We start from the raw sequence: 26,426 nt of genomic DNA, 5'->3' as shown, positions 1-26,426 counted from the left end.
AGGGTGTTTGACTGATGTAGAATTGTGAATCTTTTTGGTTTAAGTATTTCCTCTGAAGATCGTTGTGTTTAAAGTGTTATAGTGTTGTTTATAATAGTTGAAAAACAAACCATGCAAGAGGACTTCATTTCCCATCTCCATCTGCATAGGTCATGACATGACTGATGTTCCCATTACCTGTCTGCATAGGAAGTGACATCATTGGTTTCCCTGTCAAAATCATATTTAAAGAAAGATTCCGGACAAGAAGACTTAATTCCCTATCATAACTCCTCTAGAAGTGACCTATTTCCTGCCTTCCTTCAAAACAGAACTTTCAGTGGTTCCCTTCGGAAGATAAATACTTACTATCTAGGAGATTTCCATACAAAATCAGTATCTTTAATTGGTGTAACCACTGTCTTCAGTCGGAGTAGAATAATTTACGATAGTATTACCTCTACAGTATATATCAGAATAGCAATGACAAGTGGTGGGCCCTGCTCAGCGTGTCACCGCAGTTAATCAAGTAGCATCTGTGAAATATGCCCATGTCGTTTAAACCACGCAGACAAATCTCAAACAGAGGTCGGAGCGGTTTTCAGGGGGTTCTGTTGCATCTGTAATGGTGGAGTCACTCAATAACATGTTGAGGGGGCTGTGATGAATTGGTGTGTCTTGTGTTGTCCTCCTGATTGTGTCGCTGTGGCAAAGAAGGCAGGGTAGTCTCTGTTGCCCAGGTCGGTAAGGAATGGTTCCCATATATCTTTGGGATGTGACTGTAGGGGCATCAGTTTCTAGTAGTTGGCCATTTGCTTCCGACAATAGGCCACGTCTTCTAACCAGGCTGACATAGTAGGGCAGGGTGTTTACCCAAGTGCCTGGCCGCTCTGCGTTTGGCACGGAGGCAATTAATTGGTGGTTTCCCACCAGGGCATCATTGATGTAGCCCAGGAAAGCCACAAAAAAGCAGGGGATGCATGGAACAAGGTGCCCAGCGTGTATGGCCAAGAAAACCCCTGCCCAAAATCTTGCCCCACTCGGGCAAACCCATGCTAGATGTATAAAGGTGGCCTGTGGAAAGGCACACTGCAAGTAGCACACGTCTCCAATGAGCCAGATGGCAAAAGGTTGTGTGGGAGAGTGTTATAGCCTGTTTAAAAACTTGAAGTGTATCACTCAGCTTACAATTGGGTGAGAGGGTTGCCGTCTGACTGTAGCAATAAGACCACTGCGCATCGGTAAGGGGAGGTTCGGTATCTGGTGTCCATGCGCTGTGAGCTTAAGGTATGGTGACAGGCAGAAGTCTGCATTATGGAGTATAATCAGGTAACCAGCTTGCACAGTGACAAGTTTGTGAGGAAGGGTTCTAGTGCAGAAGGGGCCGCTGGAAATGTTTAGTGTAATAAACAACAAGAAGCCCAGAGTTGATGGTACAGTAGTATTTCCAGGACCTTAGGATGAGAAGTGGTGGAGGCTTCAAATGGTTGCATAAATTTATCTCCCTGGTACAGGCTAGAGAAGATTACGATGTTCCATCAACGGGTGTGCATTCTCACGCCCGCATCTCGCAGGGATGGCAGCTGGGGCTTATGACACATTGGGACTGATGGGGCATATAGGTGGGGAAATTTGGCATGCCTCCTCAGACCGGCCTATGTCCTACACATGCATTCACCTGTGTCGATCTCGGGTCTCGTGGTTTGTATGGTAGATAGTGGTGAGGGGCCACGGTGTAGCTCCAATAGGTAGACTGTGTCAGATAGAGCCAATAATGTAGATATTGCATGTGGGAGCATAGAGTGTATAGTGGCATAGCTGGTACCACCAGGCCACGATCTGGGAGCAGGAGGGTCTAGGTCTCCCATGAGTTGCAGGGTTGTTTACCCGTCCAGCTCAGTGTGATTAGGTGTGAGCACAGTTGGCATAGAAATTGAACTGTGAGAGGAATGGGTAGATTGAGGAAAAGATATAGGAATTTTTACAGAATTACTTTTTGTGCAATTGCAATCCGCCCAGTACCAGAGAGCGGCAGATGGAACCAAAGTGGGATTCTGTCTTCAAGCCAGGACATGGCACGACCATAGTTTGTCTTCTACAACTTGTCTTGATCGAGGCTTAGCCAGATCCCCAGATAGTGCAGCAGCTCAGATGCCCATTAAAACATATATTCCGCAGGCCTGGGTGCTATTTGTTAGAGGAAATAGGTTGTATTTTGACCTATTGATCCGGATGCCAGAGAAGCCACGGAAGCGGATGATTTCACGGATCAGTGACACCAAGTTCTCCTGTGGTTTGTGAAAATAGGGGGTGATATAGTCAGTGTGCATTGAGACCACCAGCCCCCCTAGAAGTGAAGCTGATGATGCAGTGGGCAAGATGCTGCCCAGGCTGTGCTGTATGGGGCTCCATTACCATAGAAAAAAAAACATGTGAGAGTGGACATCCTTTCTGTTTTCCACCGGTAACTGGGAATAGCTCCAACAGCATACCATTGAGCCACACATGGGCAGTGGAATAGATGTATAGAATTGGCTTGATTTGGCAAATTAATTGGGAGCTCAAACCCATGCACACCAGCAGGAAGAAAAGAGTCACAGAATTATTTAAGACCGAAATAAAGTAGAAATAAAAAAGGGTAATTCTCATCAAAGATATTGTATTCATATTGTATTATTTATAATCGTATTATCTTTAAAACAGTTTAGGGTGCTCCAGTTGTGGAAAAGTGAAAACTGAGCAGTGCTCATGATAATCACGTGTCCTGTTTGAACATCCATGGTGTATGCACTTAAAGCTAAGTGTCATATGGCTGCTATGTAATACTGAGAGAAAGAGGGTTCACTGTTCCCTCTAGTTATAGTATCTTCAAATATAATGACAGTACCTGGGTATCAACATGACATTTCGACCTACATATTGTGAATTTGTGTGCCATCATCAGGACAGGTGTGAATGGACAATGGAGTTAGGGAGCCTGCATGGCTAAAGATAATCCATAAAACAAGTGCTGATGGGGAGGTGGTGATGTGTCAACCATATGATAGGATTACAGTGAATGCCATCTGACTGAGCTGTTCATGGGCACCAGGATACATGCGACCTGAGCAGGACAAATTCACAAGTTAAATGGAGTGGCTGTAGGAGGCTAAAAATTGGGCTTGGACCGGGTGCAAGGTGACCATGTTAGTGACTTCTTGAACTGCATTAGACCCTGCAGCAGAACACTGGAGTGATTGCTAGTGCTACTGAGCCAGTCCTTTCCTTTCTTTCTCTTCTCCGTACTCTAAGCACAAATCCTCAGGGCATCCTGGACACAGACTAGGGTATTTCCTATGAGGGCATGTTCAGGTAGGATGGGCCATGGGCTACAACCCATCTTTCACTGAAACCTGCAAGGTAATATATAATTGTGTTCTTCACCAAACATCTCATAACACCAGTCCCCACAATTACACGTAGACCAAGATGACCGAAACATTCACATAGGATCCTCACAGCACGTGGACTCCCCTCATAAATATCACACTAACTACCACACACCCTCAAACTAAAGAATACACATAAAAACGTGTTCTCTTTTACATTTGCTCTGCAGTACTTCAATCACCAGATGTCTCAGACTTAATCACCTACCACAGGTTCAATGCCCTCTTAATCTTAGAATCATGGTTCACTCACCCTTTTTTACACATGCTCCATCATCCATCTTGTTGCAACAAGAATGTCTCCTTTATGATGTTCAGTCATGGCCTTGCGATCGTGAACCGCATATCTATAATCCTTTTTTTCCAGTCATGCCACACTAGTCCTTTGTGCGCGCATTGACCTAGGCCTTTTTCTTTGATAGTGATAGGTCCTGGACCTGGCCATGAACTGGGAGGGACGCACCAGGCACACCCTATTAGCGACAGAGGCTTACCATCCCTGTCTCAGGTTTCCTGAATGGAGGGCGGTGGTGGCAGCATTCCGTTAGTGATTTATATTGTCAGTCTTTTTACCTGTGAATTATAAATGCACCTCTACCAGCCCATTCAACCAAAAGGTTCGGCTGCTTGCAATGAACCCAAAATCCGGAACATGACATCTTGTGCATTGTGCACATGCTTGTTTGCTAGAAGCAGTAGTGTGTCGTGCAGTAATGATGCAGACCTGCGAGTTCCATTTTGGAAGCCGACATCCTTGACTAGAGTATAGGATGAGTGAAAGTTTATTTTTCTCCAGACAGCATTTCCTTGGTGTGGAGGCGGAGCATCAGACACTATCGTGAGGACGGAGGTGATGGGCTTTCCTTTGAAGTGGCAGTTCCTTTCCTGACACATGGAGTGCTAATAGCTCTGATTGCAGCTGCTGTTTGATGTACGACACTGGGTACAAGGTGACGCCAGCAGGATCCCTTGATAAGACAAGGATCCCTTTGAAAGGGCACGCTTATCTTTCTGATCTCTGTGAGGAGGGCTCATAAATAGGTGTGTGGCCTGCTTTCACATTTTATGCTTTTATGGTGGAAGCCAGGCCTGGCCAGAACACATAAGGGGCAGACTTGTAACACGCACATTCCATTTGCCAAAGTGTTATAAAAATGGGAGCTCAATATCCATTGTTCATTTTTTGGGGCTCTACTACTGGGATTGGGGTACTCCACAGAGCACTCCGCGACTATGAAGCAGCCAAGGGTTGATGTTGCACTGACTGCCAACACCCCAGTGTCTAGGGAACGTTGCCCGGAATCGGATCTGAAGAAAGAAATTACAGAACGGTCATGGGTACCAAAGCATCCTTCCTGTGAGCAGTGGAAAAAAAAAAATCTGCCCATGTGGTAGACCTGACTAAATCCTATGTGCCCCAGAGGGGACTATGTGACTGCCACAATGCCATTTAGGTCATAGTTTGTACCCAGAGTCGTACCCTGGGAGGTATCTCATGAAGGCATGGTATGCCAATGATTACTCCTAGTGCCCAAGAATAGTCATCTGCCAGCATCTGGCCAGCGTGCCTAAGCAGAATCGCAGAGTACTCAGAAAAGGACAGGAGCAAGTAGAGATTTGCAGCCATTGTCCAGAAGAGAGCCATGGTCAGCAGCCTGTTCTCCTTCCAATACCCTGGGACCCAAATTGCTATATTGCCAGCTGGCACACTGGCCACTGCGGCTGCTGAGATCTCAGTGTCGTGAGATGAATGACCATGGCCTTGCACCACTCCTGGTTTGCCGTGCCCTGCCAATTGTCCTGTCAGTTGCTGTTGGCGATACCTGCTACTGTGGAAAGACCAAACGTGGCCCAGTGCTCTGACCACAGACTTGAGAGGCTGAGGTGGCAGTGTGTGGCTCAGTCTGCTAACCCAAACGTTGAGAGCCGCACTCAGACTGTTACCAAAGAACAGCATGCTGAAACCCACTCCCAAGCTTACCGTCTAGTCCCTGAACTTGCTGCAAGGCAAGGTGGTGGGGGTGTTCAAGTGATGGGCAGAGGCTCCTAAGAGCACAAAGCCTGCACTGATAAATTGGGTATTAAAGCATAATTGAATGTGTGGTGGACATATTTGTATGTGTAATAAAGTACTTGGCTTTTGAACTAAAAGAAGCACTGAGCAGGAAATTTATTTATTTGCAGTGCTAGGATAGATTTGGGGGAGGGGGTGATATTGATATTTTAGGTGCACTAACCCCCCACATTAACCACTTGAGAGAAGCATGTGCTGTATGCCTACACTAGCACTGGGTACTTAGCCCAGCTTGGGGAGACATATTAGGGCTGGTACCGGGACAGCAGGGTAAAAGACTAAACCCCTATGGTTGTGGTCCAGATCTTTTCACATTGTGTTGACTACTCACATAAGCAGGGATGAAACCTCACTGTCATCCATAAGTCCTACTAGTCCTGCACCGTAGGCAGACAAGTGACACTCAACTGCATTAACCTGCTGACATAACTCTTCCTACTCTTTGCAACTCAGACCGGTACCTTCCATCTCACCTGCAGGCCTCCAGGTTGAACAAGACTTTACTGACAAATTTTTTATTCTCTTCGCCACCTCATACATCCAACCCACTCACACCTCCCTCTTCAGTGAGTTAAAGCTCCTGCCCTTTGTAGAATCCCACAATTGTCAAACTTCAAATTCCTATCACCCTCAGATGTTTTCAACACATTCTACTTCCTCAAAGCCACTTTGTGTGAATATATCTAGCCCCTGTCATTCATCAGATCTCTTGCCATGGAAGCTGTCTCACTCAACCTCAAATTTGCCACTTCCTCCCTCAAAGCATCTTCCTAGAAGTTCTCAAGGCTGTCCAGATCCTTCACTTACAAAGAAACATTCATTGGACCTTGATGACTTCGATAGCTATAGCCCACAGCTCACTGTCCATTCCATTCTCTTCATCGCCAAGATTTTTGGCAAAGCAGTCTGCGCTCAAAGACACGATCACATCAGTGCTAGCCGTCTTCCGCATGACTGTTAGTCTGGTTTAGGATCACACCACAACATGGAGTCTGCTACCTTACACATCATAGATCACTCGCTCCTGACCACAGATAAAGATGACTCTTACCACCTAATATTTCTGGACCTCTCAACTGACTTTGACACATTTGGCCATCTTACCATCATCCTCACTCAGGATTCTGCCATCGAATTCACTGGCAGTGTCCTTCATTGGTTCTCCTCCTACCATTCCAATCATCAGTCTGCTCAGGTAGGCACCTCCAGGTCTCAAAAAAATCTCTGCCACCTGCAGAGTCCACAAGGGTTCCATCTGGTCACCTGTCATTTTCAGCCTCTACAAGGAGGCTAAAGATTGACCAATATGCTGACAATACACAGTTTCACTTGAAAGTCTCATTTGCTCCAGAATGCCACCGCGAACTCCCTGTATCTCATCCAAACCTGGCTATCAGTGCCAACCTGAAGCTGACCCTATCCAAGACAGATTTCCTGTTTCCCAAGAATAAGAAAGAATACAAGTTTGGCTGAATAACCTTAAAATATTTGCCTTTGATCCCCCAACCTCACGGAACGCTAAGTCAGTTATGTTCACCTTGGCCACCAACTTCACCCTCAAGCCACAAATTTAGAAAAAATAAATAAAGCTGAGCTAGTACAAGTGAAACTGTTATTCCTAGAAAGAGACTTCAGAATTGCTGTTAAAGCCTTTGTGCTCTCCCACCTGGACAGTGGTAACACCCTGGTCCGTTGCCTCCCAGACTCCTCACAGACACCCCTTTAGCTATGTGGCTTCCTGGGATCTCTGGCTTTCACCACAAGGCATCATAGCCCTATTTGAAGGAGGTTACTCTCTTACCAAGGCTGGGGTGTCTTTTGGTTGACATCTCGGTAGCTGGGAGTTTTTTCCCCTTTTTTTTACATGGTGGGGTAGCTAGCCCCAAGCATAACTCTCCTCCTTTCGCAGCTCAGCTTGGGACGGGCCATGGCAAAATTGTTGGCACCCAGCAGGATGCTCTGCCCATACACCATAAAGGGGATAGTTAGAGCAGTAATCCATACAGCAATATGCACCAGGCAGAGATGCTTTTTTGTCCATAAAGACCACACCAATGCCGCTCCAATTTAGCGTAGAACCTCTTTAGGAGCACTACATCAAAATGTAGTTACAATCCACTAACCACCTACCTTGCTTATCACTCGTTAACTCTATGCTTGTCTTTGACACTCCAGTGCTCCGCTGCATTTTTGACTAGGTCTTTTTACTATCCAAATAACATGTTTATGATTACTTATGTCTCCCCATTCTTTAAATGAATTACTGCATTAGGAAGACAATGTTACAAAAGCATTGTGCCATCATAATGAAGCTGTAACCTGCCCAACGTATTGAAGTATCGGTGTTACTAGGGTACTAATGCAACAGCAGTTTGAGTCAGTGGCGTTTAGAGGGAGGTCAGCGAAACAACTCTGCTCACCAATCATATAGTATTTTCACTTGTTCGCCATGGAGTTAATTTTGTTGAGAATGAGCATCCCTAACCGAACAGCACAGCAGTCCTACTGCAGTTGGAAGTAAAATGGGAATGAGGGTGCATCTTTTCTAAAGCCCCTCAAAAATAATAATTCCTCAGTCACCTGCCTTTAGATCCCTTTTCACATAATATAAATACCTCCTAAGGTAAAACTGGGAAACTTGTGTTAATCAACTCAGAGCTTGTTTTTAAACAGGGTTGCTCCTGCAGTAACTCTACTCCCACACAACATCTTTGACAGATTCTTCACCACATGTGAGGTTGGATGTCCTCTTATGATCAGCATTGGGAAAGGTAAGTGAGGGTACTGCATTTTGAGACTGGCCTAGAGTTAAGCTAGCGCAGAAAGGAACCTGATGGATTTGCCACTCCCTTTCACTTGTAATATCGCACTCAAAGAGGAATGCTGGAAAATCTTAGTCCCAGAGTTGCCCAAACTCCAAGTAAGTGTTTTCTCTCTCAGTGCTCAGTTATTCTCCGCTCTGGATTCTCGGTCGGCTCCTTTGGCATGTTTGCCCCTGCTGAGGTCATTGAACTTCCTGGTGCTTCCTGCTTCAGTATCATGGCCTCTAATGTTATCAGAGTTGGCTCTGATATAATGAGCATAGGATTCAAGAACACTTCCTCTGTTGCTGGATAACGTAAGGTCAACAATAGGGCCTATGATAACTCATCACTGTCCAGTTCCTGTGATGCTGCACCATCCAGTTAGAGAAAGAAAACCTGTTGCTGTGGATGTCATACTTGATATGAAGTCCAACATAAGAGACCCAAAATTGCCAAAGGTGTTGTGGAGAAATATTAAAAAATTGGACACAGTGATAGTCTTGTATCTGCCATCAGCAGGAAGCAGTTAACATAGACTCCCTGTGTTTGTATCCCTCTTACTAAAATTGGGGAAAGTTGGAAGACACGGGTAGAAAAGCATATAATAAGATGGGGTAAACGTTTTGGCTTATTAATGATGCATTCCAAACTATCAAAGCAGATCACACTGCAACGGCCATGGACTTAGAATGATCTTTGTTTTGAGGCATAAAAGGTAAGGGTTGAAGCTGTTGCATTTCTGTCTCCAGCCTACCCTTCATATGGTTATTCTCAACAGCACACCCCCAGAGCCTCATATAATCTGAATGACCATTGATGGGGAAGTGAGGCCAAGCCGAGGCAGCAGCTAACACACATCATCTAGATTACTCACAAAGTTTTGCGGCTGTCATTTTGAGAAACCAGGAGATTTTCTCATTGTTCCTTGAGGCCGTAAGAAATGTAATCTGACAAAATCTGATCATCCTGTTATCAGCTGACATACTGCAATTGCAGTATCTACTAGAGAAAGGGGACTGTAAATGCGTCATCACAAGGAAAGGCAGAAACCACAGACAGTTACTCCAGGTACTTGGTATCCCTGTTGAGACTGAACCATAATAACATCCTTGTACGGTTAGACTAAGAAAACAAACCGTACACAGTAGTCTGCGTCTTGTGTGAGATTTGTAATGTGATTTAAGGTGTAAATCTCTGCGGGAGATATCCCTAGAAATAATCTTCCATGGAGCCCATCTTAACTGAAGTTTATGCAGATGGAATGTAGTGGAACACAGTTTACAACCTTTGACCCAGTTGTTTTCAGATTTTCGTCATCTGGATGCAATTGCAGCTAAGATATGCATGACCCGCCTGAGCCTTTTTTGTCATCCTGTCTCGTCATGGTCACATTCGGCAGGCTGAAGGTGCAGTTTGTGCAAGACGAACTGCATCTCCAATAAACAGACATCAGCAATCAAACCTAACATGCTTGTGTCGAAAAATTACTACAGACAGTCACTGACTATTCTTTGAAGGCTAGGATGCCTGCATTAACCCACTCCCTGTAATAGCTCAGTTTACAAGGCGAAAGCAGCTGCTGCCTGCCTCTGATTGGCAAGGCAGGCAATCGGGCCTCGGACGATGGGCCTGTGCTTGAGGCCAGTTAACGGGTTGGTGTTTCAGATTATTAAACAGTGCAACTTGTTTTGCCTGCTCCGACGCCACCAAGTGCACAACTTGAAAGGCTGTTAAAACACCTTTGTCATACATATACTGAACCTGTCCTCAGGCAATCAGCTGATTGTCAGAGGCAGAATGACAGTGGGCTGTCTGCCTGTCACAGCTTGGCCCTTTACTCCCTCCAGATGTGACAGAGCTGCTGATGGGAATCAGTTACCACTTTCTTTCCAAAAGACTGGAACAGGGGAGAGGACCTGAGAGTTGAGTGGTGGGGGATTGGTGTGAGGCAGAGAGGGAACTGCAGTTTATTTTAGTCCCCCTGCGGGGGACAGGGTGGGATAAATTAGACTCTGCTGTTCTTCTTTGCTTGCTCTCTATCAGTTGCTGCAGTCAACAGGGAGAGATTGTGGCCTGAGCGGACTTTGAAACTGTGAAACCAGGCTTGAGTCCAAGCGTCAGCTCAACATACTGTGGTCCTGGAGAAATCACATAATCCACCTGACCGTAAAAATAAATTCTGACCGTCTGTGTTATCTGGTGCGCTTGCAAAGCACTCCAACACCCCTGTGTCAAGTTTGTGCTATATAAAACTGAATTTATGTGAGGAAAATGACACTAGGTATATTTATTTTTGCATTCACACACAAGCATCATTCTATTTGTTGAAACTTATGGATGATGCTATGAGCAAGTTAAACTAAAATAATGATGCACCTCTCACCAGTCTCTGATCATTGGAGGGCCTCTCAAGTATTGTAAAAGTACTGTGCATATCTAAAAAGCCCTGGGTGCGTGCAATAGGCCTAAGGATGAAGTGGGCACTAAGGGTAGCTTAGGGTGAGAAATATTCCAAGAGCACCCAAGAGAATAACGTGGACTCATTTTGTTTCCAGTCTTGACAAACGTTACTGGCCCTATAAGCTTTAAAACACTGTTAGTACTGCAAATGTTTACCAACATTAGCTCCATGATCCTAACTAAACAGTGTTTTGCGTTAGGTTGCAGTCTGCGAATGTGGGCCACTTTTTGTTTTGACTGCCTGGACCTAATTGTGGCCCCAATCCAACCCTTACTGCTGCTACGCTTAAACATCCAAGAAGTGAACTTGGTGAAATATGTCCCTACAGTCGTCTTCCCTCCTGTGTTGGTAAAGATACTAAAGACTAGCTAACCCATGACCATGTTTTTTTATTCTCTAAAAGGATGCCCCTTAGTTGCTTGTCCCATGGAGGAGCTCTGAGAGTTATGGATATTAGATGTCCGGCATCAGATCAGACCAACATTCATCCATGACTAGGATATTGTCTGAATAGTTTGAGACTACACCCCCACCCCCCTTGCATCTAAGAATCTCCACCAAAAGAAGCTTGACGAACCATCATAACTTTGATTAGAGGCCACATGTCAGTGCAGCAGATCTGAAGGTTTGTCTCCTCCAGACGAACTGGAAAACTGGAAGAACCTGCGAAGAGGTCCCTATTTTGAGCTTGAAAAATATGCATCTTTAAGGTATCAGAATATCCAGTTTCCCTTAAAGTGGGTGTACCTCTTGGATGGTGGTCTTTATCTTTTCTAGTCAAAGAAAAATATTGCTTAAGAATCCCCGAGGTGCAAAGTTGAAACATAGGCCATTTATTTTTTCCACTACCTCTCTACGAAGCACTCATGCTCCTTGGAGAAGGGTAAGGGAGGTGCTCTCTCCTAGAGACCAATAGAACTTTGTGGACCCACATGATGGGCTGGTATTCCCATGGGTCCCTGTCAGTAGATTCCCAGTTAAAGAGAGCTACGCTCTCTCCCAGTCTTAATTCCTAAATGGAAAACATGTGTAAACTTTAGTATTGAAGCCTTCTGAGGCCTTTGCAATCCTCGTAAGCCTCCTCCACGACCCCTGCCTGGAGTCCTTGATTAGAAGAAACTGCCAAATACCCCAGTATTTTAACAGTTGCTTTCATGATGGCTTATTGACTCTGTGGCCCCTTATAAGTTGGGCGGATGGTCCAGTGGCCCCTACCTTGGCCAGTTTGTCAAAACCATTGATCCAAAGACATTGAGAGGCTTGAGCATTATCCCACCCATTCAGTAAAGATTTATCAAAGATCCACTCCTCTGCCAATAGGCTGACCTCGGAGGGTGCCAGGTTACTTATATTAGGATCTACCTTAAATAAAAAGGTTTCCGCTCCCCTGTGGATAATTCACAGAATTTGTGTTCCCAAGTGAGCAAGCAGCATGTTGCACCCAGCACTACAAGATTTTCAGTTGTCTTTAATATCATCTACTACATCTAGGATTGTGGTCAAGTGCCCCAGATTTAGAGGTGTTCGACCTGGCATGCCTGAGGTGATCGATCTGTTCTCCTCTTGGAGCCTCTAACATACTTCACAAGAAAGTGTTCATTTAATTCATTTTCGAGGTAAGTGCCACCCTGCTCTCCAGAGAAGGGCATGGACAGGACTGGACCTCTCTATCAAGTGCCATCCTTACCCTACAACCTACATAGAATACATGTTTGAAAGCTGGGGCCCGATCGAGAGCAAGATGGTGGAGACGTAGAGTGGGCGCGGCCACGCCCACCCCGACTCCGGACGTGAGGAGTGAGGACGCGTCTACGAGCGCGGAAGCAACCAGAGGGGAGGCCCCCTTTCTATGTACTTCCAGGCTATGCCGCAGCCTGGGACGGCCGAGATGAGCACGCCGGGGGCGGCCCCTGAGGGCATTTTCGGAACCGAAGGATGTTTCTTTTTTCAGCTGCTGGCTCTGATCCCGGATTTAATCAAGCGCGCTGAGTGAGAACAATGTGGGGGGAAGCATCGGCCTCCCCCAGGAATTATTGGAAAAGCAGGGGAAGACATATGGAAGCAGCCCTGACGGCTGCCCCCAGCTAATCGCTCCCTGCAGTTTTACGACATGCTACATACCTAGGTAAAGGAAAGAAATACCTAGGAAAAGAAAGGAGGAAGCAGTCTTCCATTTTGCCTGCCTGCTCTGCGCTTTCAACTATGGACTCTGCAAGAAGGAGGAGCAGTAACTCCAAGTAATTTCAAGTAAGCTAAGGGGGGGGAAAGTGGTTTGGATGGTTGACTGAAATTCCAGAAAACACGTTAATTTAAACACACTCCCCTTCTCAAACTTTGTAAAAAAAAAAAAAAAAAAAGAGAGGAAGGGGGCGAGAACTTTATCAGATCTTTAGGTATTTATGATTGTAAATCTGGATGGCAGAGGGTCTATGGTGAGCCGCATCTGCAAACCAGGGCTTCCCCAATGTTATTAATCACGGAGGCGAATACTATTCACTCATGTACTTAACCCTGGATTACTAAGGGAATTATTAGAAGTGCGATATATGGCGTAGCACATGATCTGATAGCAGCAATAGTAGGGTTAACCAGCCTGGTGAAATTATTCCCCCATTTTTTAAAAGTAAGGATGGCGCCTAAAATACCTCGGAACCCTTGAGATAAGACTGACAATGCTAAATCATTGCGTTCAGGAAAAGATAAAGGGGACCTGGCCGGGGCAAACAGATGGCCCACCTCAATTGTGGGGAGGCAACCTGGGAGAAGCACAACTGGCCAAAGTAAAGATCTTAAATTGAGCGATAACATAACTCCCCCTGCGGAAAATAGGGGGAAGAGCAAAACTCAGGCCACTATCACTTCTTTCTTGGCAGGAGGGGCACAAGAAACCGAAACTACACTGTTAACTCCCATGCTGGGAAGGGAACAAATCTCTACAGAAAGAACATATGAGGGGGCCTTCAGCGAAAAGTCCGGCAAGGCAAGATTATCCCAACCGGGAACTATAAGGTCGGACAGTGGCACAATGGAGAAATGGCAGGAAACTCCCTTGACGCTGCAGCATGTGCCCGAAATACAAGGAAAGGACTTGAGTAATATAAAGCAAACACGGGGCAGCGCAGAAGAGCAAGGCAGGCTGTAGAATTCAGGGGAAAGTGATAAGAGCAATGAGAAGGAGATTAAGAACTTGGACTGGTCAAAAGATACAGGGGATACATTTTATTCATTAACAGAGAAATCAGAACTCAGTAGCACTGAGGGGCACAGCCTTAATGACTCTGGCAGCAGCATATCCTCGGAGGAGGGGAATGCTTCATCGAATAACGAACTCAGTGCGGCAGAGGCACCGCCAGCGTAAGTGCATCAAAACAAGGTCTGATCTACACGAGGGTACCGGATTCTCCGCCTCTAGCGGGAGCAGGACTTTGAAGTGGGATTACTCCAGTATCAATCTAGCAGATGTAGCTTGCACAACGAATAAACCAAATATGAGTGATAAGCAGTCGCCAGGGAATAACGACAGAGGAGATAATATCGAGGCTACAAAGAGCGATATATGCGCAGCGAACACAGATTCTGGGATGCTACAATCAATATTTAACTCAATCAAAGAATTCCAAACGGAAACTCGGGTAGAAAGTCGCCGAGCCAGACTGGCTACAAAACAGCTGCAAGGATCAGTGCGTAAAGTGGCAAAATCATGTATTGAGATACAAACTAAGCTATGCACAATGGAAGAGAGGATAGTAGCAGTCAAAGAGGATGTTGATTCGTTGAAACAACAGAATGCCATGCAAGAAAGCCAAATGACTGATGTGATGTGGAAACTCGAAGATTTGGAGAACCGGCATAGAAGGAATAATCTACGCTTCCTGGGCTTAGAGGAAGGGCTGGAAGGAAATGACATTCGGGACCACATGATCAAGCTTTTGCAGAGAGCCTTTCCCAAACTGAGCCACTGGGATTGGAACAATGAGATACAGCGGGTACATAGATTTCCCCCGACCAGGAGGGAGGGGGCGCACCCAGTTCCTTCAAAATATCCTAGAGCCATTTTGGTGTTTTTTGGGAATGTTTTACTGCGTCAGGCAGGTTTTGATAAAGCCCGCGACAGGTGGAAGGGGTTACCTTTTTCACGCGACCAGACTTCTGTCATACACCTGTGGAGCGGAGATGGCGGCTCTGACAGTTGATCAAGCCCTTTTTTGATAAGGGAGGAGAGGCTTACTTGATTTCCCCTGCTCGGCTGAAAACGGTGGTTAATGGGAAAGTGAGATGGTTTACGTCAGAGATTCAGGCAAAGGAATACTTGACGGAGTTGAAATAATGATGATCCCTTTTTTTTTATTTATTTTTTAAAAGATATAAAAGGTCTTGGTGGTGGGCGGGGCACTCTGCATCTACACTTCGCCAACACTCGAGCCTAGAGGCTTGATTGCTCCACAAGAAAGGGTGTGGCTGGCTGAGAGGGAGGGCCCCCAGCCACACCTTGGGGGGATGAAGGGGAGGGAGGGGGGCAGACGAGTGTGTGGTGGGGTGGGGGTGGGGCATGGAGGGGAAGAGAGGTGGGAAGGAGGGGGGGAAGGGGAAGGAAGGGACGAAAAGATTGGAACAGAATAGAAGGACCAGAGAGAACAGAGAAAGTAAGGTCTACGCAAGAGTATATTCAATTGGAGTAAAAGGCCAAATAGGAAGACTGGGAGGCGGAGAAGGCGGGGGGAGGGTAGAAAGAACTTAAAATGACCAGACTCCGTATTGTTTTTATTAATATCTGTGGTCTAAACGATCCCAGGAAAAGGAGGAGAATCATGGAAGAACTAAAAAACTAACAGGGCAGACATCTTCTGCAGGCAGGAAACGCATATAGAATATAGGAATCGAGGGATATTAGGATCACTTGGCATGAGAGTGATAGCATGGTTAACACAAGAGGTGAAAACTAAAGGGGTGGCGATATTGGACCAGAGCAATAAAGTGAAATTTGTGAGGAAGAAGGTGGACAAGAACGGAAGATGGGTAATTGTAGAATGTCTATATAGGGAAGGTAGCTTTACGTTGTGCTCTATATATGGGGCAGTATTAGACGATCCAACGGTAATTAACACTATGGCCGTAGAATTAACTGGCTGGCCGACCCCGTATATTCTATGCGGAGACTTTAACTTCAATGGGTCTTGGGACGGACTACAGGATCTCTGTGCCCGTAGCGAAGAGATATCAGGGGCGGAAGCCTCGTGTTCTTAAGGCTATGGTAGGATTGCAAAAAGCCTAGGACTGGTGGATGCTTGGGCCAAGTTGTGTGATACAGATCCGGGGTACACTTATTTCTCCGTCTCTCATGTGAAACTGGCCCAATTAGACTTTTTTCTGATATCATCTGAATTGTTATCGCAGGCTAGCATGGAGTTATATCCACGAGTCATGTCAGATCATAACCCATTGGTATTGGACTTGGAGTTAGATGGCCTAGAACATAAAACCAGGAGATGGACCTTTGAAAGGGGGCTTCTCAGTGACTTTGAATATCTGGAATATATGAGGAATTGGATAGTGGAATTTGTAGAGTTTAATAAAGGCTCTGCTCCCATAGAAATAGTATGGGATACTTTGAAAGCAGGGGTACAGGGAGCAACCCTAAGCTTCAGTCTGATTAAACAAGGAAAGGCCCAAAGGAAAATTAGAGATTCTCATCTGAAGCTTAGAGATCTAGAAATACAACTGATTACGGTTAGAGAGGGGGTAAGACGCGAAGAACATTCAGGAGCGAATTGCTATAGCAAGAGCAGCAATAAACATGGGTAATGCAGATAGAGTAGCCGGGAAATATCTCGCTCAACGATCTGAGAGGTACTCACGCTCAACGATCTGAGAGGTACGAGTATGGTGAAAGAAGTAGTCACCTACTGGAAGTAAGGGCAAGTCATAAGGCCGCAGCAGGGGCGATCCGAGAGATTCAAGACCAACAGGGACAAATAATGATAGATAATGAAGGTATTAGGAAAGTGTTCCAGGGGTATTATAGCGATCTATATAAGGACACAGTTGGATTCTCAGCAATAGAGATGCAGGAATTTCTCCGCCCCATCAGGTTTAATACAATCTCAGAAGAAGATAACTCGCAACTGGAGGGTCAGATTGGCAGCTTAGAAATAGATAAGGCACTTAGGGCCAGATGTAGCAAAGGGTTTTTCCCATTCTGTGTCAATGGGAAAATGTGTTCGTACATATGGCCCTTAGTGATCTAGCCGCCGTCAAAGCATCTGGTCCCGATGCTATCCCATTAGAGTTCTACAAAACTTTTAAATTAGAGTTACACGCACTAATGCTCGAGCTGTTTATTCAGGTACAGAGTGGTGGAAAGACTCCGCCCTCTTGGGGAATGGCTAATATGGTAGTTTTCCTTAAGAAAGGGAAGGCCCGCAGAATCCGGCTTCTTACCGGCCGATAACATTAATTAATAGTGATGCCAAATTATATTCTAAAATATTGGGTGCACGTTTATCTTTAGTAATTAGGAAATTGGTAATGCCCCGGTAACACGGATTTGTCCCTGGTAGAGATACGGCAGAGCATATTCAAAGACTTATTGCGCTGTTTGACGCAACAGGAGTAGCGGAGGAACCTATGGCGGTGGCCCTACTTGACGCAGAGAAAGCATTTGACCGAGTTAGTTGGAGATACCTCTGGGAGGTTATGGGGAAATATGGTTTCCGAGATCAATTTATAGTGGCAATAAAGGCCATGTATAAGTCACCGGGAGTAAGAATCCAACTAATGGGAGGGCAGTCCGATTGCATCCTAGTGGGGAGAGGCACTAGGCAGGGATGCCCTTGTTCTCCGCTGCTGTTTGCCCTATATATAGACCCTTTGCTCAGACAGCTTGAAGAAAATAGGCAGATTATTCCGGTACAAAGATATGGGTGGGACACAAAAGTCCTGGCATATGCAGATGATATTGCCATTATAATTTCCAATCCAGATACAGCACTGAAATAAATTGAAGAGATTACTACTAAGTTTGGATCATTCTCAGGGTATTTTTTAAATAGGACCAAAACCCAGCTATTGGTTAATCAATTTACGAAATCACAGGATAATCGGAGGGTGGAGCAGGCAATATACCTCGGTATTAGTATCTCACCAAGGGTAGGAGAAAGTGTCAGCATGAATTTGGATCCAATAATGGTTAAAGCTAGAAACGATATGCACAGATGGAACAACCTGCACATGACCATAATAGGGAGGTGTAATATGGTCAAAATGATTCTTCTCCCCAAGCTACTATACTTATTCCGGATCATACCTCTGATCTTTACAAAAGCTTGTTTTGAAGACCTAGAACGGATGATCATGAGATTTATCTGGGCATCTGTCAACTGCAGAAGGTTGGCCAAGCTTATGTCCTTACCTCGTGAAAGTGGGGGGTGGGCTTTGCCTAACTTGAAGCTATACCAATTGGCAGCTGCCTTTCAATACATGCGCCCACTATGGGGGGGAAAGACCAGGGGAGAGTAAGGGGGAAAGTACCCCTTAGATCCCTAATATATACGAACTACTTGTGGGCTCCGCTTCAAAGGGGTGCTTGCTAACGCTTCACGAGCCAGGGTACTATAAGAAAACACAGTACAAGGTACTAGAGGCGGCTTTTAAATGCTGGCGGCCTTGGCGAACAAAGAATGGGCTTGGGAGATTTAACTATTATACTTTAATCAAGAATAACCCGTCGCTCCCCGATATCTTTAAAGATGGCTATATGACAAAATGGGCTTCCAAAGGGATAGCGAGGTTAGGGGATTTTTTTGATGATGCTGGAATCAAAACATTCACGAGTCTCCAAGAACGGTTTGCTTTAGAACGAAGGGACTTTTTTTAATTCTTACAGGTACGAGACTTCCTGAGCAGGAAGACGGGTGGGTCACAGGGGTTTAAAAGTAACCAACTGTTAAAACACATTTTAGGAGAATCGAATTTAACTATCAAAGTAATTTACTCCTTGTTAATGGCAGAGCAACTTGATGATCTGGAGAAGCATAGTGAACGGTGGATCGGAACATTGGCCGATGGAAGCGTCAATTTTTTAAATTCACTTGAGTTAGGTCACACTGTGCTATTATCCTCGTCTTTACAGGCACAACATTATAAAACTGTGTAACTTGTATTATACACCAGCCCACCTTGCTAAGTGGGGGGGGGATCACGAGGAATCAACTGCCCAAGGTGTGGGGATCACGCAACAGATGTAATACATATGTTTGCCACCTGTAGAGAATTAAAGACACTGATAGATGGGATGCAACTTGTAATAAAATAAATTGTGGGGTACGAGGTGGCCCTTACCCCAGAAATTCTGGTTCTAGGGACTGCAGAACAAACAAGCGGACGACAGAGGGCTTTCATCTTTCTTGCTATGGCAGTGTATCGCTTATGTATTTCCTCTGTATGTTTGAGCAGGTTACCACCATCTTGGCAACAGTGGCTGGGCAGGTTAATATCAGTATATTATCTGGAGATCTCCCTGTATGAGCAGAAGGGAAGACTGGCCAGAAGAAAAGGGAACATGGTCTGGGGTCAATTTCGGAACTGGCTCATGGTTAATGATTGATGCACTAAAGTGATATTCTCTTTTGTTATGATTTCCTGTGTAGGTACACATGAATACAATGTATTTATCCCCCAATCGAAGAAGGTCTAATTGTATACTGTATCTGTTTATTTGCTTTTGTAAAAATAAAAAAAAATGAAAGCTGGGGCCCCCTCAGCTGATCTAGGGTCAGATTCTGACTTGTCGGAGTCATCTTGGTCATTCTTACAGAAAAGTGTGCCTTCTGCCTTGGTTCACCAGAGTCTGTGAGGGCCAGTGTCTTTGTCCAAAACCTCATTTGTGGAAGGGAATTCAGGCAGATGAGTTGCCATGAGCAACAGCTGATGGCCCAAGACTTTTGATGCTTCTGTGACCGCCTTAAGTACCAGTGAGTCTGAGGCAGACAGCGGCACCACTGGCAGCAGAGATTCTTGTTAAGGCACTTCATATGGATCTTCACCTTGCAGGATCTAAGCCATGGTTATGCACAGGCTGAAGGCAGTGTGCATATATTGTCCTATGCACCCAACCTTACCTGGGGTGATTGGTCACCATCTCAGCAATGAGTTGCTCATTACATATTGGGCACCATATTCCTTTTTAATTGCTGGAGTAAGTTATTTCCAAAGTGCTGGGCACCTCTAGCTGCTCCTGAAAGATGGAAAGAGAGACCTTAGCACAGGAAACCTTTTGTTGATGCCATTTATAGAATTTTTTTTTTACTCTTTTGCAGTACTTCTCATCTTTAAAAAAAACAAAAAAAAAAACACAGCATGTTGTTGTACCTTGGCTATTTTCTTAGTTCCTCTCCAGGCCAGTCACAAACTCTACATACCTTTTAGAATACTGAGCATATGGAGGGGAAAATGTGATTATTTCACCTGGATTTCCTATGTGGAAAAATAAGCTTGTAAAGACCGGCGTGTGGAGCCCCATAAACGTAAAAATAAAAGGCCTAGCAGCTGGGAGAAGGGCCTAAGCAATTAAGGGGATGAGATACTCTCAGGTCTTCACCATAGCATAAAGTTTAGATGCCAACTCGTCACTGTAATAAAGGAATTCAGTTCATACACAGTCTACCTTTGCATCTTTTTTTCTAAAGTCACACTCTACCTCTGCAGAGAAGACACTCGTTTCTGAAGCCAGGCATGCCTTTCATGGTACATTGGTAGACTGGCACACGTACTCCAACAAAGCTTCTAGTTTGGGGAAAATACCCCAAAACGTTGGGCTTCTTATGTATCTATAGCAAGAAGTGTATTACTTTTATGACACCAGCATTATTTTTAATTCCACTAATGATTAATCTAAGAAATATAAAGCAGGATCTGCAGCATTATCCAGTTAGTTAACTGTACAGTGTGGTCATATGGACAACTTCAGAAGTTTTCTGTGTTAATTTTCCTGCTCAGCCATCTTTCTGCTATGGTGCCAACTTAGACATAGGAAAAAAAAATCTTAACACGCTTGATTAAAGCCTTGCTTGTACCGTTGTTTTTTTTCCCTTTCAAACATTATTTTAGTACTTTGTTCCCACTAATGTGAAAAGTGAGAAAGAGTAGGGAAATGGTACAATCAGAACATGATTATTTCACATTTTTGTGTTAATTCCTTCTCCTACAGTGTCTATAATATTAACCATCATCATTTTTCCCTACATTGACTCTTATATAAGGGATTTCTCATTGTCATTATGATTTATTACTGGCTTTAAGTATGTGTTTTATCCTTTTCCATGTTGCTTCTAAATTCTCGTCTATTTTCATCTGTATTCTACTGGTCATTGTGTCTGAAACATATAACACATTTCCGGCAATATATTTCAATGTCTTCTCGTTTTAGGCTATTTTTCAGCTTTTCCTCACTGTAATGCTGATCTTTGACCAACTGACAAAAGTCTAGAAAAACTTTTTTTATACCCTTTACTGATCTTAGATTTTATCTGATAAGGTAGATGCAAAATACAAACATGGTTGTTTAAACATGATTTAAACTTGGTAGTGAAAAAGAGGTTGTTAAGCTAAAGGTTTTTGAAATATTTTTATTGTTAACAGACACGGATTTTGGTAACACATGGAGTTGGCTATTTGCCTCAGATGGACAGCATTATAGTAATGGTTGATGGTGAAATAACTGAAATGGGTTCATATCAGGACTTGTTGAAGCAAGATGGGGCCTTTGCTGAGTTCCTTCGTACATATGCAAATGCTGAACAAAGTGAAGACAGCGGAGGTAAGTTCTTGTACAGATATGTTTTTTTAAAACAAATGTGCTTGGTCGTTCAGTTGGCTGCATTTCAGGGTAACACCTAATATGTTTTCCCACTAATGCTGGTAAATCTGAACCTATATAGTACCAAAGAGATCAAGACCCCCAACAATGCAAGTGGGATTGCCTGGATGGGCTACAGTAGTTCTCCCTGAAACGATATTGTTCTCAGGAAACTTTACCCTACCCCACAATACTTGACAGGGAGTAATGTTTTTTTTAATGTTTGTATTGATTTTTGATGTACAAAAGTAAAGAGGAAAATAATACAACCACATACAAGTGATGAAGGTAATCGGGGGGCTGGGAGGTGTAGTATCAAGGGAGACGGTGGGATAAAGGAGGGGTGGACTGATGTCCATATCACCCCAAGGAGCACAACTGTAGGGGGTTGTAATCAGCACAGTGGATTGCATGGTATTAAACAGCTGTGTCACAAGCTTGCGCAGTGAGGGGTTAGTGAGTATATGTTCAGGTGCCTGGAGAGAGGGGATGAGGGTGGGGGAAGGTGTCATGCAGCACCCAGCAGGTTGCTCTGACGTAATGATACAGCAATACCTAAAGCGCTGTGGGGCGTGTGGCCGCAGAGGCCTTGAAGTGCAGTATAAATCTCTTAAATCTACTCTTCAAGGTATGGCTGGGGCTAGGTGAGTGTGGTTAATAACAGTTGGATGGGTTCACCATTAATATTCTGTGTTGTCAGGATATTAATATACTTGTGATGAATGTATTACTACCACTAGAATAGGTTCCTTTTATATTTTTTTTAAGCTAATTTTAGTTTGAATAATGAAATCTGCTCATATTTAGGATTACAGTTGGGTAAGTTATTTAAATTATGCTACAATGAAATGTGGCCAGGTTTCTCTCAAATATCCAGATTTCAAAAATTATCCTGGCAAATGCCCCACTTTAATCAGGTTAGAAGCTGGTGATTCATTGTCACTTAGCCTACTTTTGCTGTCACTGCACCCTGGTTGGGGTTGACACACTGGTGACTGCCTAATAGGTAACACAATTCAAGGCTACTGGTGGAAGAGTTGGGGGGAGCTGCTGGATACTGAAAATTAACAAAGGTAGACCCAATTTCTTCAGTGAGTGACAGGGCTCCATAATTTCTTCTACTGTAGCAAGAGCCGACTTGGCTTGTCTCAGCTTATCAGATCCCAGTAGCTTCAGGTGGAATGCAACACAAGTGACGCATGCTGCAGCATTGGCTGACAGGTCAGCAGCAAGGTCTGGTAGTGCTTCTCTGTGGGTTAGAGAAGTACTCTGTGAAGTTTGATAATCACGGATCAGTTGGAGAATGTGGTTGAGCGAGAGGTGATGCAAGATTTCCTGAGAGTTTTGTTTCCTGGTTCAGTCTTATTAAAGGGAGCCAACTGTTTGTAATGAATCAAACATTCCTGCTAAAAATGCTGTACATATACTGTTATAGCTACATTTTGTGTCATTGGTGTTATAATGATTACATAGACAAGCAACACAGCTGTTTGGTCCACTGAGAGTACCTTACAATCTACTGATAGTACCACACATTTAGTAATGATTGCTAGACCTTCTATTTAGGGAACAAGTAGATGAAGTAGTCTTATTAGAGTCACAGTTTGGTTTGGAGTAGAACCCATATCTTTTTGTGATAGGGTTTATATCATAACCTCTACGTTTCACGAGTGATATATGCCTAAAGAGATAATACATGTAGAATTTGTCAGTTGACTGCCAAGTCAGACTCAAAGGAAAATTGAACTCCATAAGTCACAGCTCTTACTGCTGCAGTGCAATAGGACCTCTGAGAGGCTATGCTTGAGTAGGTGTATAAGCAGAAATTCCCAGCTACATCACTGCCTTCACAATGTAAACTTCTGCTCCATGACAGAAGTTACGGTGCTACTACCAGATGTTGGGTTTAGTGATACTGTTAACTAACAAAGCCACCGCATCGATCTGCATTTTACTCGGTCACAGGTGCCAATCTCAGCAGGTCCACCAAGGCGTCAGAAGATTTTTGAATGAGCACCATTGAATTGTGTAGCAAAAAACATATGTCAGTAGCATCGACAAACCCCTTTGGGTGAGAACAGTGTAAATATATACACAATGTTGTATTATGATATTGTGTAGCGTGAACTGGGGGTCGAGAGGTGGAGTTGTGTAGATTTGATATTGTCCCATTTTAGTGCTAAAAGGGTTGCCTTGCAATTATACTGTGTTTTCAGTAACAACGAGTAATCAAGTATTGTATTGAGAGTGTGTGGGAGCGAGGCTAACTGCTGAACAGGATGACCGCAGCTTAATGAAGTTTCTGCTGCTCACTAGCCTTGACCCCCACCATAGATAATTACATCTGCACAAAAGCTAAAAAATCTGATCCCCCTGCGCCTCGCTGATAACGGGCAAGCTGAGAGAACCGTTTACTGAAACCCATCCTCCTGTTTTGCAGCGGCGGCGGGGGAGTGCGGCCTGCCTAGAGGCATGGGCTGGGTTTCGCGCTACTGAGAGTCTGCCTCTCGGCTGGTTGCAGGCAACGAAAGGTTTCTGAGCAGGTTCTGCCGACCTGTGTAAACTGCTGCTCGGCCTCTGCGGCTGCCTCCGGAGGAGAAGAGACGGGCAGGTTGGTTTCCGAGACAGCCAGGAGCGGCGGACCGGTGGCGAAGCCCAGCGTAGGTCCCCTTCTAGTCTCGTAAGCGGTAGCCGGGCGGCCACAAGGCTGAGGGAGGTGCACAGGTTATGAGGGTGGCGGTGGCAATCAGCAGTGCTGAACGGACATACTGCATGCGCAGGACAGGCTTCCTTCCTCATGGGTTAGGAGCAAAGTCCGTGATGGGACGCGGGCAGATACCTATGTTGTCAGGGGGTGGGCTTGGCCCTTGTCTGATAACGGGCGGATGGAGGATGCGAAGCAACCTCTGTCCCTTCAGGTGAAGCGCTCTAGTCCCCGCTGCCTGGCTGAAGATCCTGGCAGGGCGGGCCCTGGGGAGCACCCCGTGAGGACCTGTGGTGACCTGTGATGAGGCCTAGAGACCCTTTCCCTGGCTCCAGTCTCTAAAGCCAGGCGGCCACTGTAACTTGTGTGGCACGGGGGTGGGAGATATCCTGTGGACGCTGGTGCCAATCCTGCTTACTGGCAGCGAGAGATGGGTGGTGGAGTGGCACCACGGTTCTTAATTGTTCCTGTCTGCCGCGCATGATTGGGGCACATTGTAGCTCTCACCTTAGCAATATATTCTGGCCTGATGGATTGTTGGCCTGGAAGCTGTGCCTTGGTGGATGTCTGTAAGTGCCCAAGAGCCCCACTGCCCCCTGTGTGCCCATAACCTGCCAGTACTAACCAGAACTGCAGGAGGGCATAGCAAATACTACACATTTGCAGCCTGGCTGGAGGATATTTGGGACTATCTCCTGCAAAGATAGCTGCATCAGAGGTACAGGAGGTGGTGTGAAAGAGGGAGGCACGTCTTGGAACCACTGGGAAGTGGCCCACCCGGGTCTGCAGGAGCTGCGCAGCCAATGGACTGTGCGCGGTGGGGGAGGGGGTTCATTTGCCTGTAATCAGGAGTAACTACATTGGAGAGAACAGAAAAGGCCCTGCTTCCTCGCGCAGCTTGTTGATCTAATAGTGCCAGTTGAAACAGTCTGGTGAGACTAGACTTGTGTACAGCCCTCCCTTGTTTTGCTGCCACAGAGGTCCTTGAGGTTCTGGGAGAAATGTTGGTCAGTGGTTGTGTTGACACATGGATTTCTGTATAGATATCTGCTTTCAAACGCCTTTTCTAGGCAGTTCACTTAATTTCACTATGGTATGGGACACGTCTTCATCCACAGCAGAAAATTTATAAATATGCCTAACAGGGCATCCCAGTGGGTGAAGGGGGAGCACCTAGCGGGGCACCCGTGGCAGTGGGCACTACCTAGACTGATGCTATTCTACAGGCTATAAACGACCTGAAGGTCACCATGGAGGGCAAGATGGGGGAACTTACGGTGGGTTCGTCAAGATCTCCGTAACACTATGCACAGGGTCACCGAGGTGGAAGACTATCTCTCAGAAGTGGAAGATACAGTTAGATTACATGAAAAGTGTTAGGTGAAACTGCAGCATCAACTTGAGGAAATAGCTGAGTATGCAGAGGGATGGGCCAGACATGACCTGAGAGTCGTGTTGAAGGTTCAACAGCGATGTTCCTTTTTGGAGGCAAAACTAAACTTACGGCAGTGGGCCTCACGTACATGCTTCTATTCCGTACACATTTAAGGGTTTTTCAGGGCAAATCTCTTTTCTTCAGTACGCAGGGGGCAGTATGGATTTGAATAGAGGAGCTTCCACACCTACAATCTCCCCAATCCACTGAACAAGAAGATGGAAATAATAGGTGCAGAAGGAATGGCTCACAGCTTAGCACCAACGACAAAGGAAGAGGGTGAGATGCGCGTGCTCTCTGAAACATGGGCCCGCTGGAGATCAGAAAAGATGTGGCCACTTCTCAGACTGGCCCGGGTTCATGCGAGGACATTACAGAGCAGGAGCAAGGGCCGCTGCCGGCCACACGGCAGGAAGACTGAGTATGGCATGGATAGTCCTCCTGTAATCATCTGCCTGGGGAGGGGTTGTGAACGCTTATGTTGACGGTCATGTTCTCTTTTATTCTGGGAGGGGCATTGTTGAGATGGGGGGTGTTAGGTGTTGGGGATAATGTTTACCACAGTTTAACCCAGTTCGCTAGATCCCTAGACACATCATGACGGGTACTTTTTGCTGGTGAATTATTGGGCGGAGGGTGTTGGGATGGAGGGAGGAGTGGGTTGCTTGGGGTTTGTTGTTTTTTGTTTT

At 45.3% G+C, this 26,426-nt stretch overlaps 1 protein-coding gene across 3 annotated transcripts in view; it reads left to right on the top strand.

Moving 5' to 3' along the window:
* The window catches only part of ABCC1 (ATP binding cassette subfamily C member 1 (ABCC1 blood group)), an 872,430-nt gene that overhangs the window by 453,101 nt on the left and 392,903 nt on the right, over window positions 1–26,426 (top strand). For all 3 annotated transcript variants that reach the window (XM_069210194.1, XM_069210193.1, XM_069210195.1), the window contains one exon: window positions 21,382–21,559. In XM_069210194.1, the coding sequence (XP_069066295.1) occupies window positions 21,382–21,559 (178 nt within the window). The remainder of the gene's footprint in view (window positions 1–21,381; window positions 21,560–26,426) is intronic.

This window comes from Pleurodeles waltl, chromosome 10 (assembly GCF_031143425.1).
Source record: "Pleurodeles waltl isolate 20211129_DDA chromosome 10, aPleWal1.hap1.20221129, whole genome shotgun sequence".
NCBI classification, from domain to species: domain Eukaryota; kingdom Metazoa; phylum Chordata; class Amphibia; order Caudata; family Salamandridae; genus Pleurodeles; species Pleurodeles waltl.
This window is presented reverse-complemented; position numbering and strand designations above follow the sequence as displayed.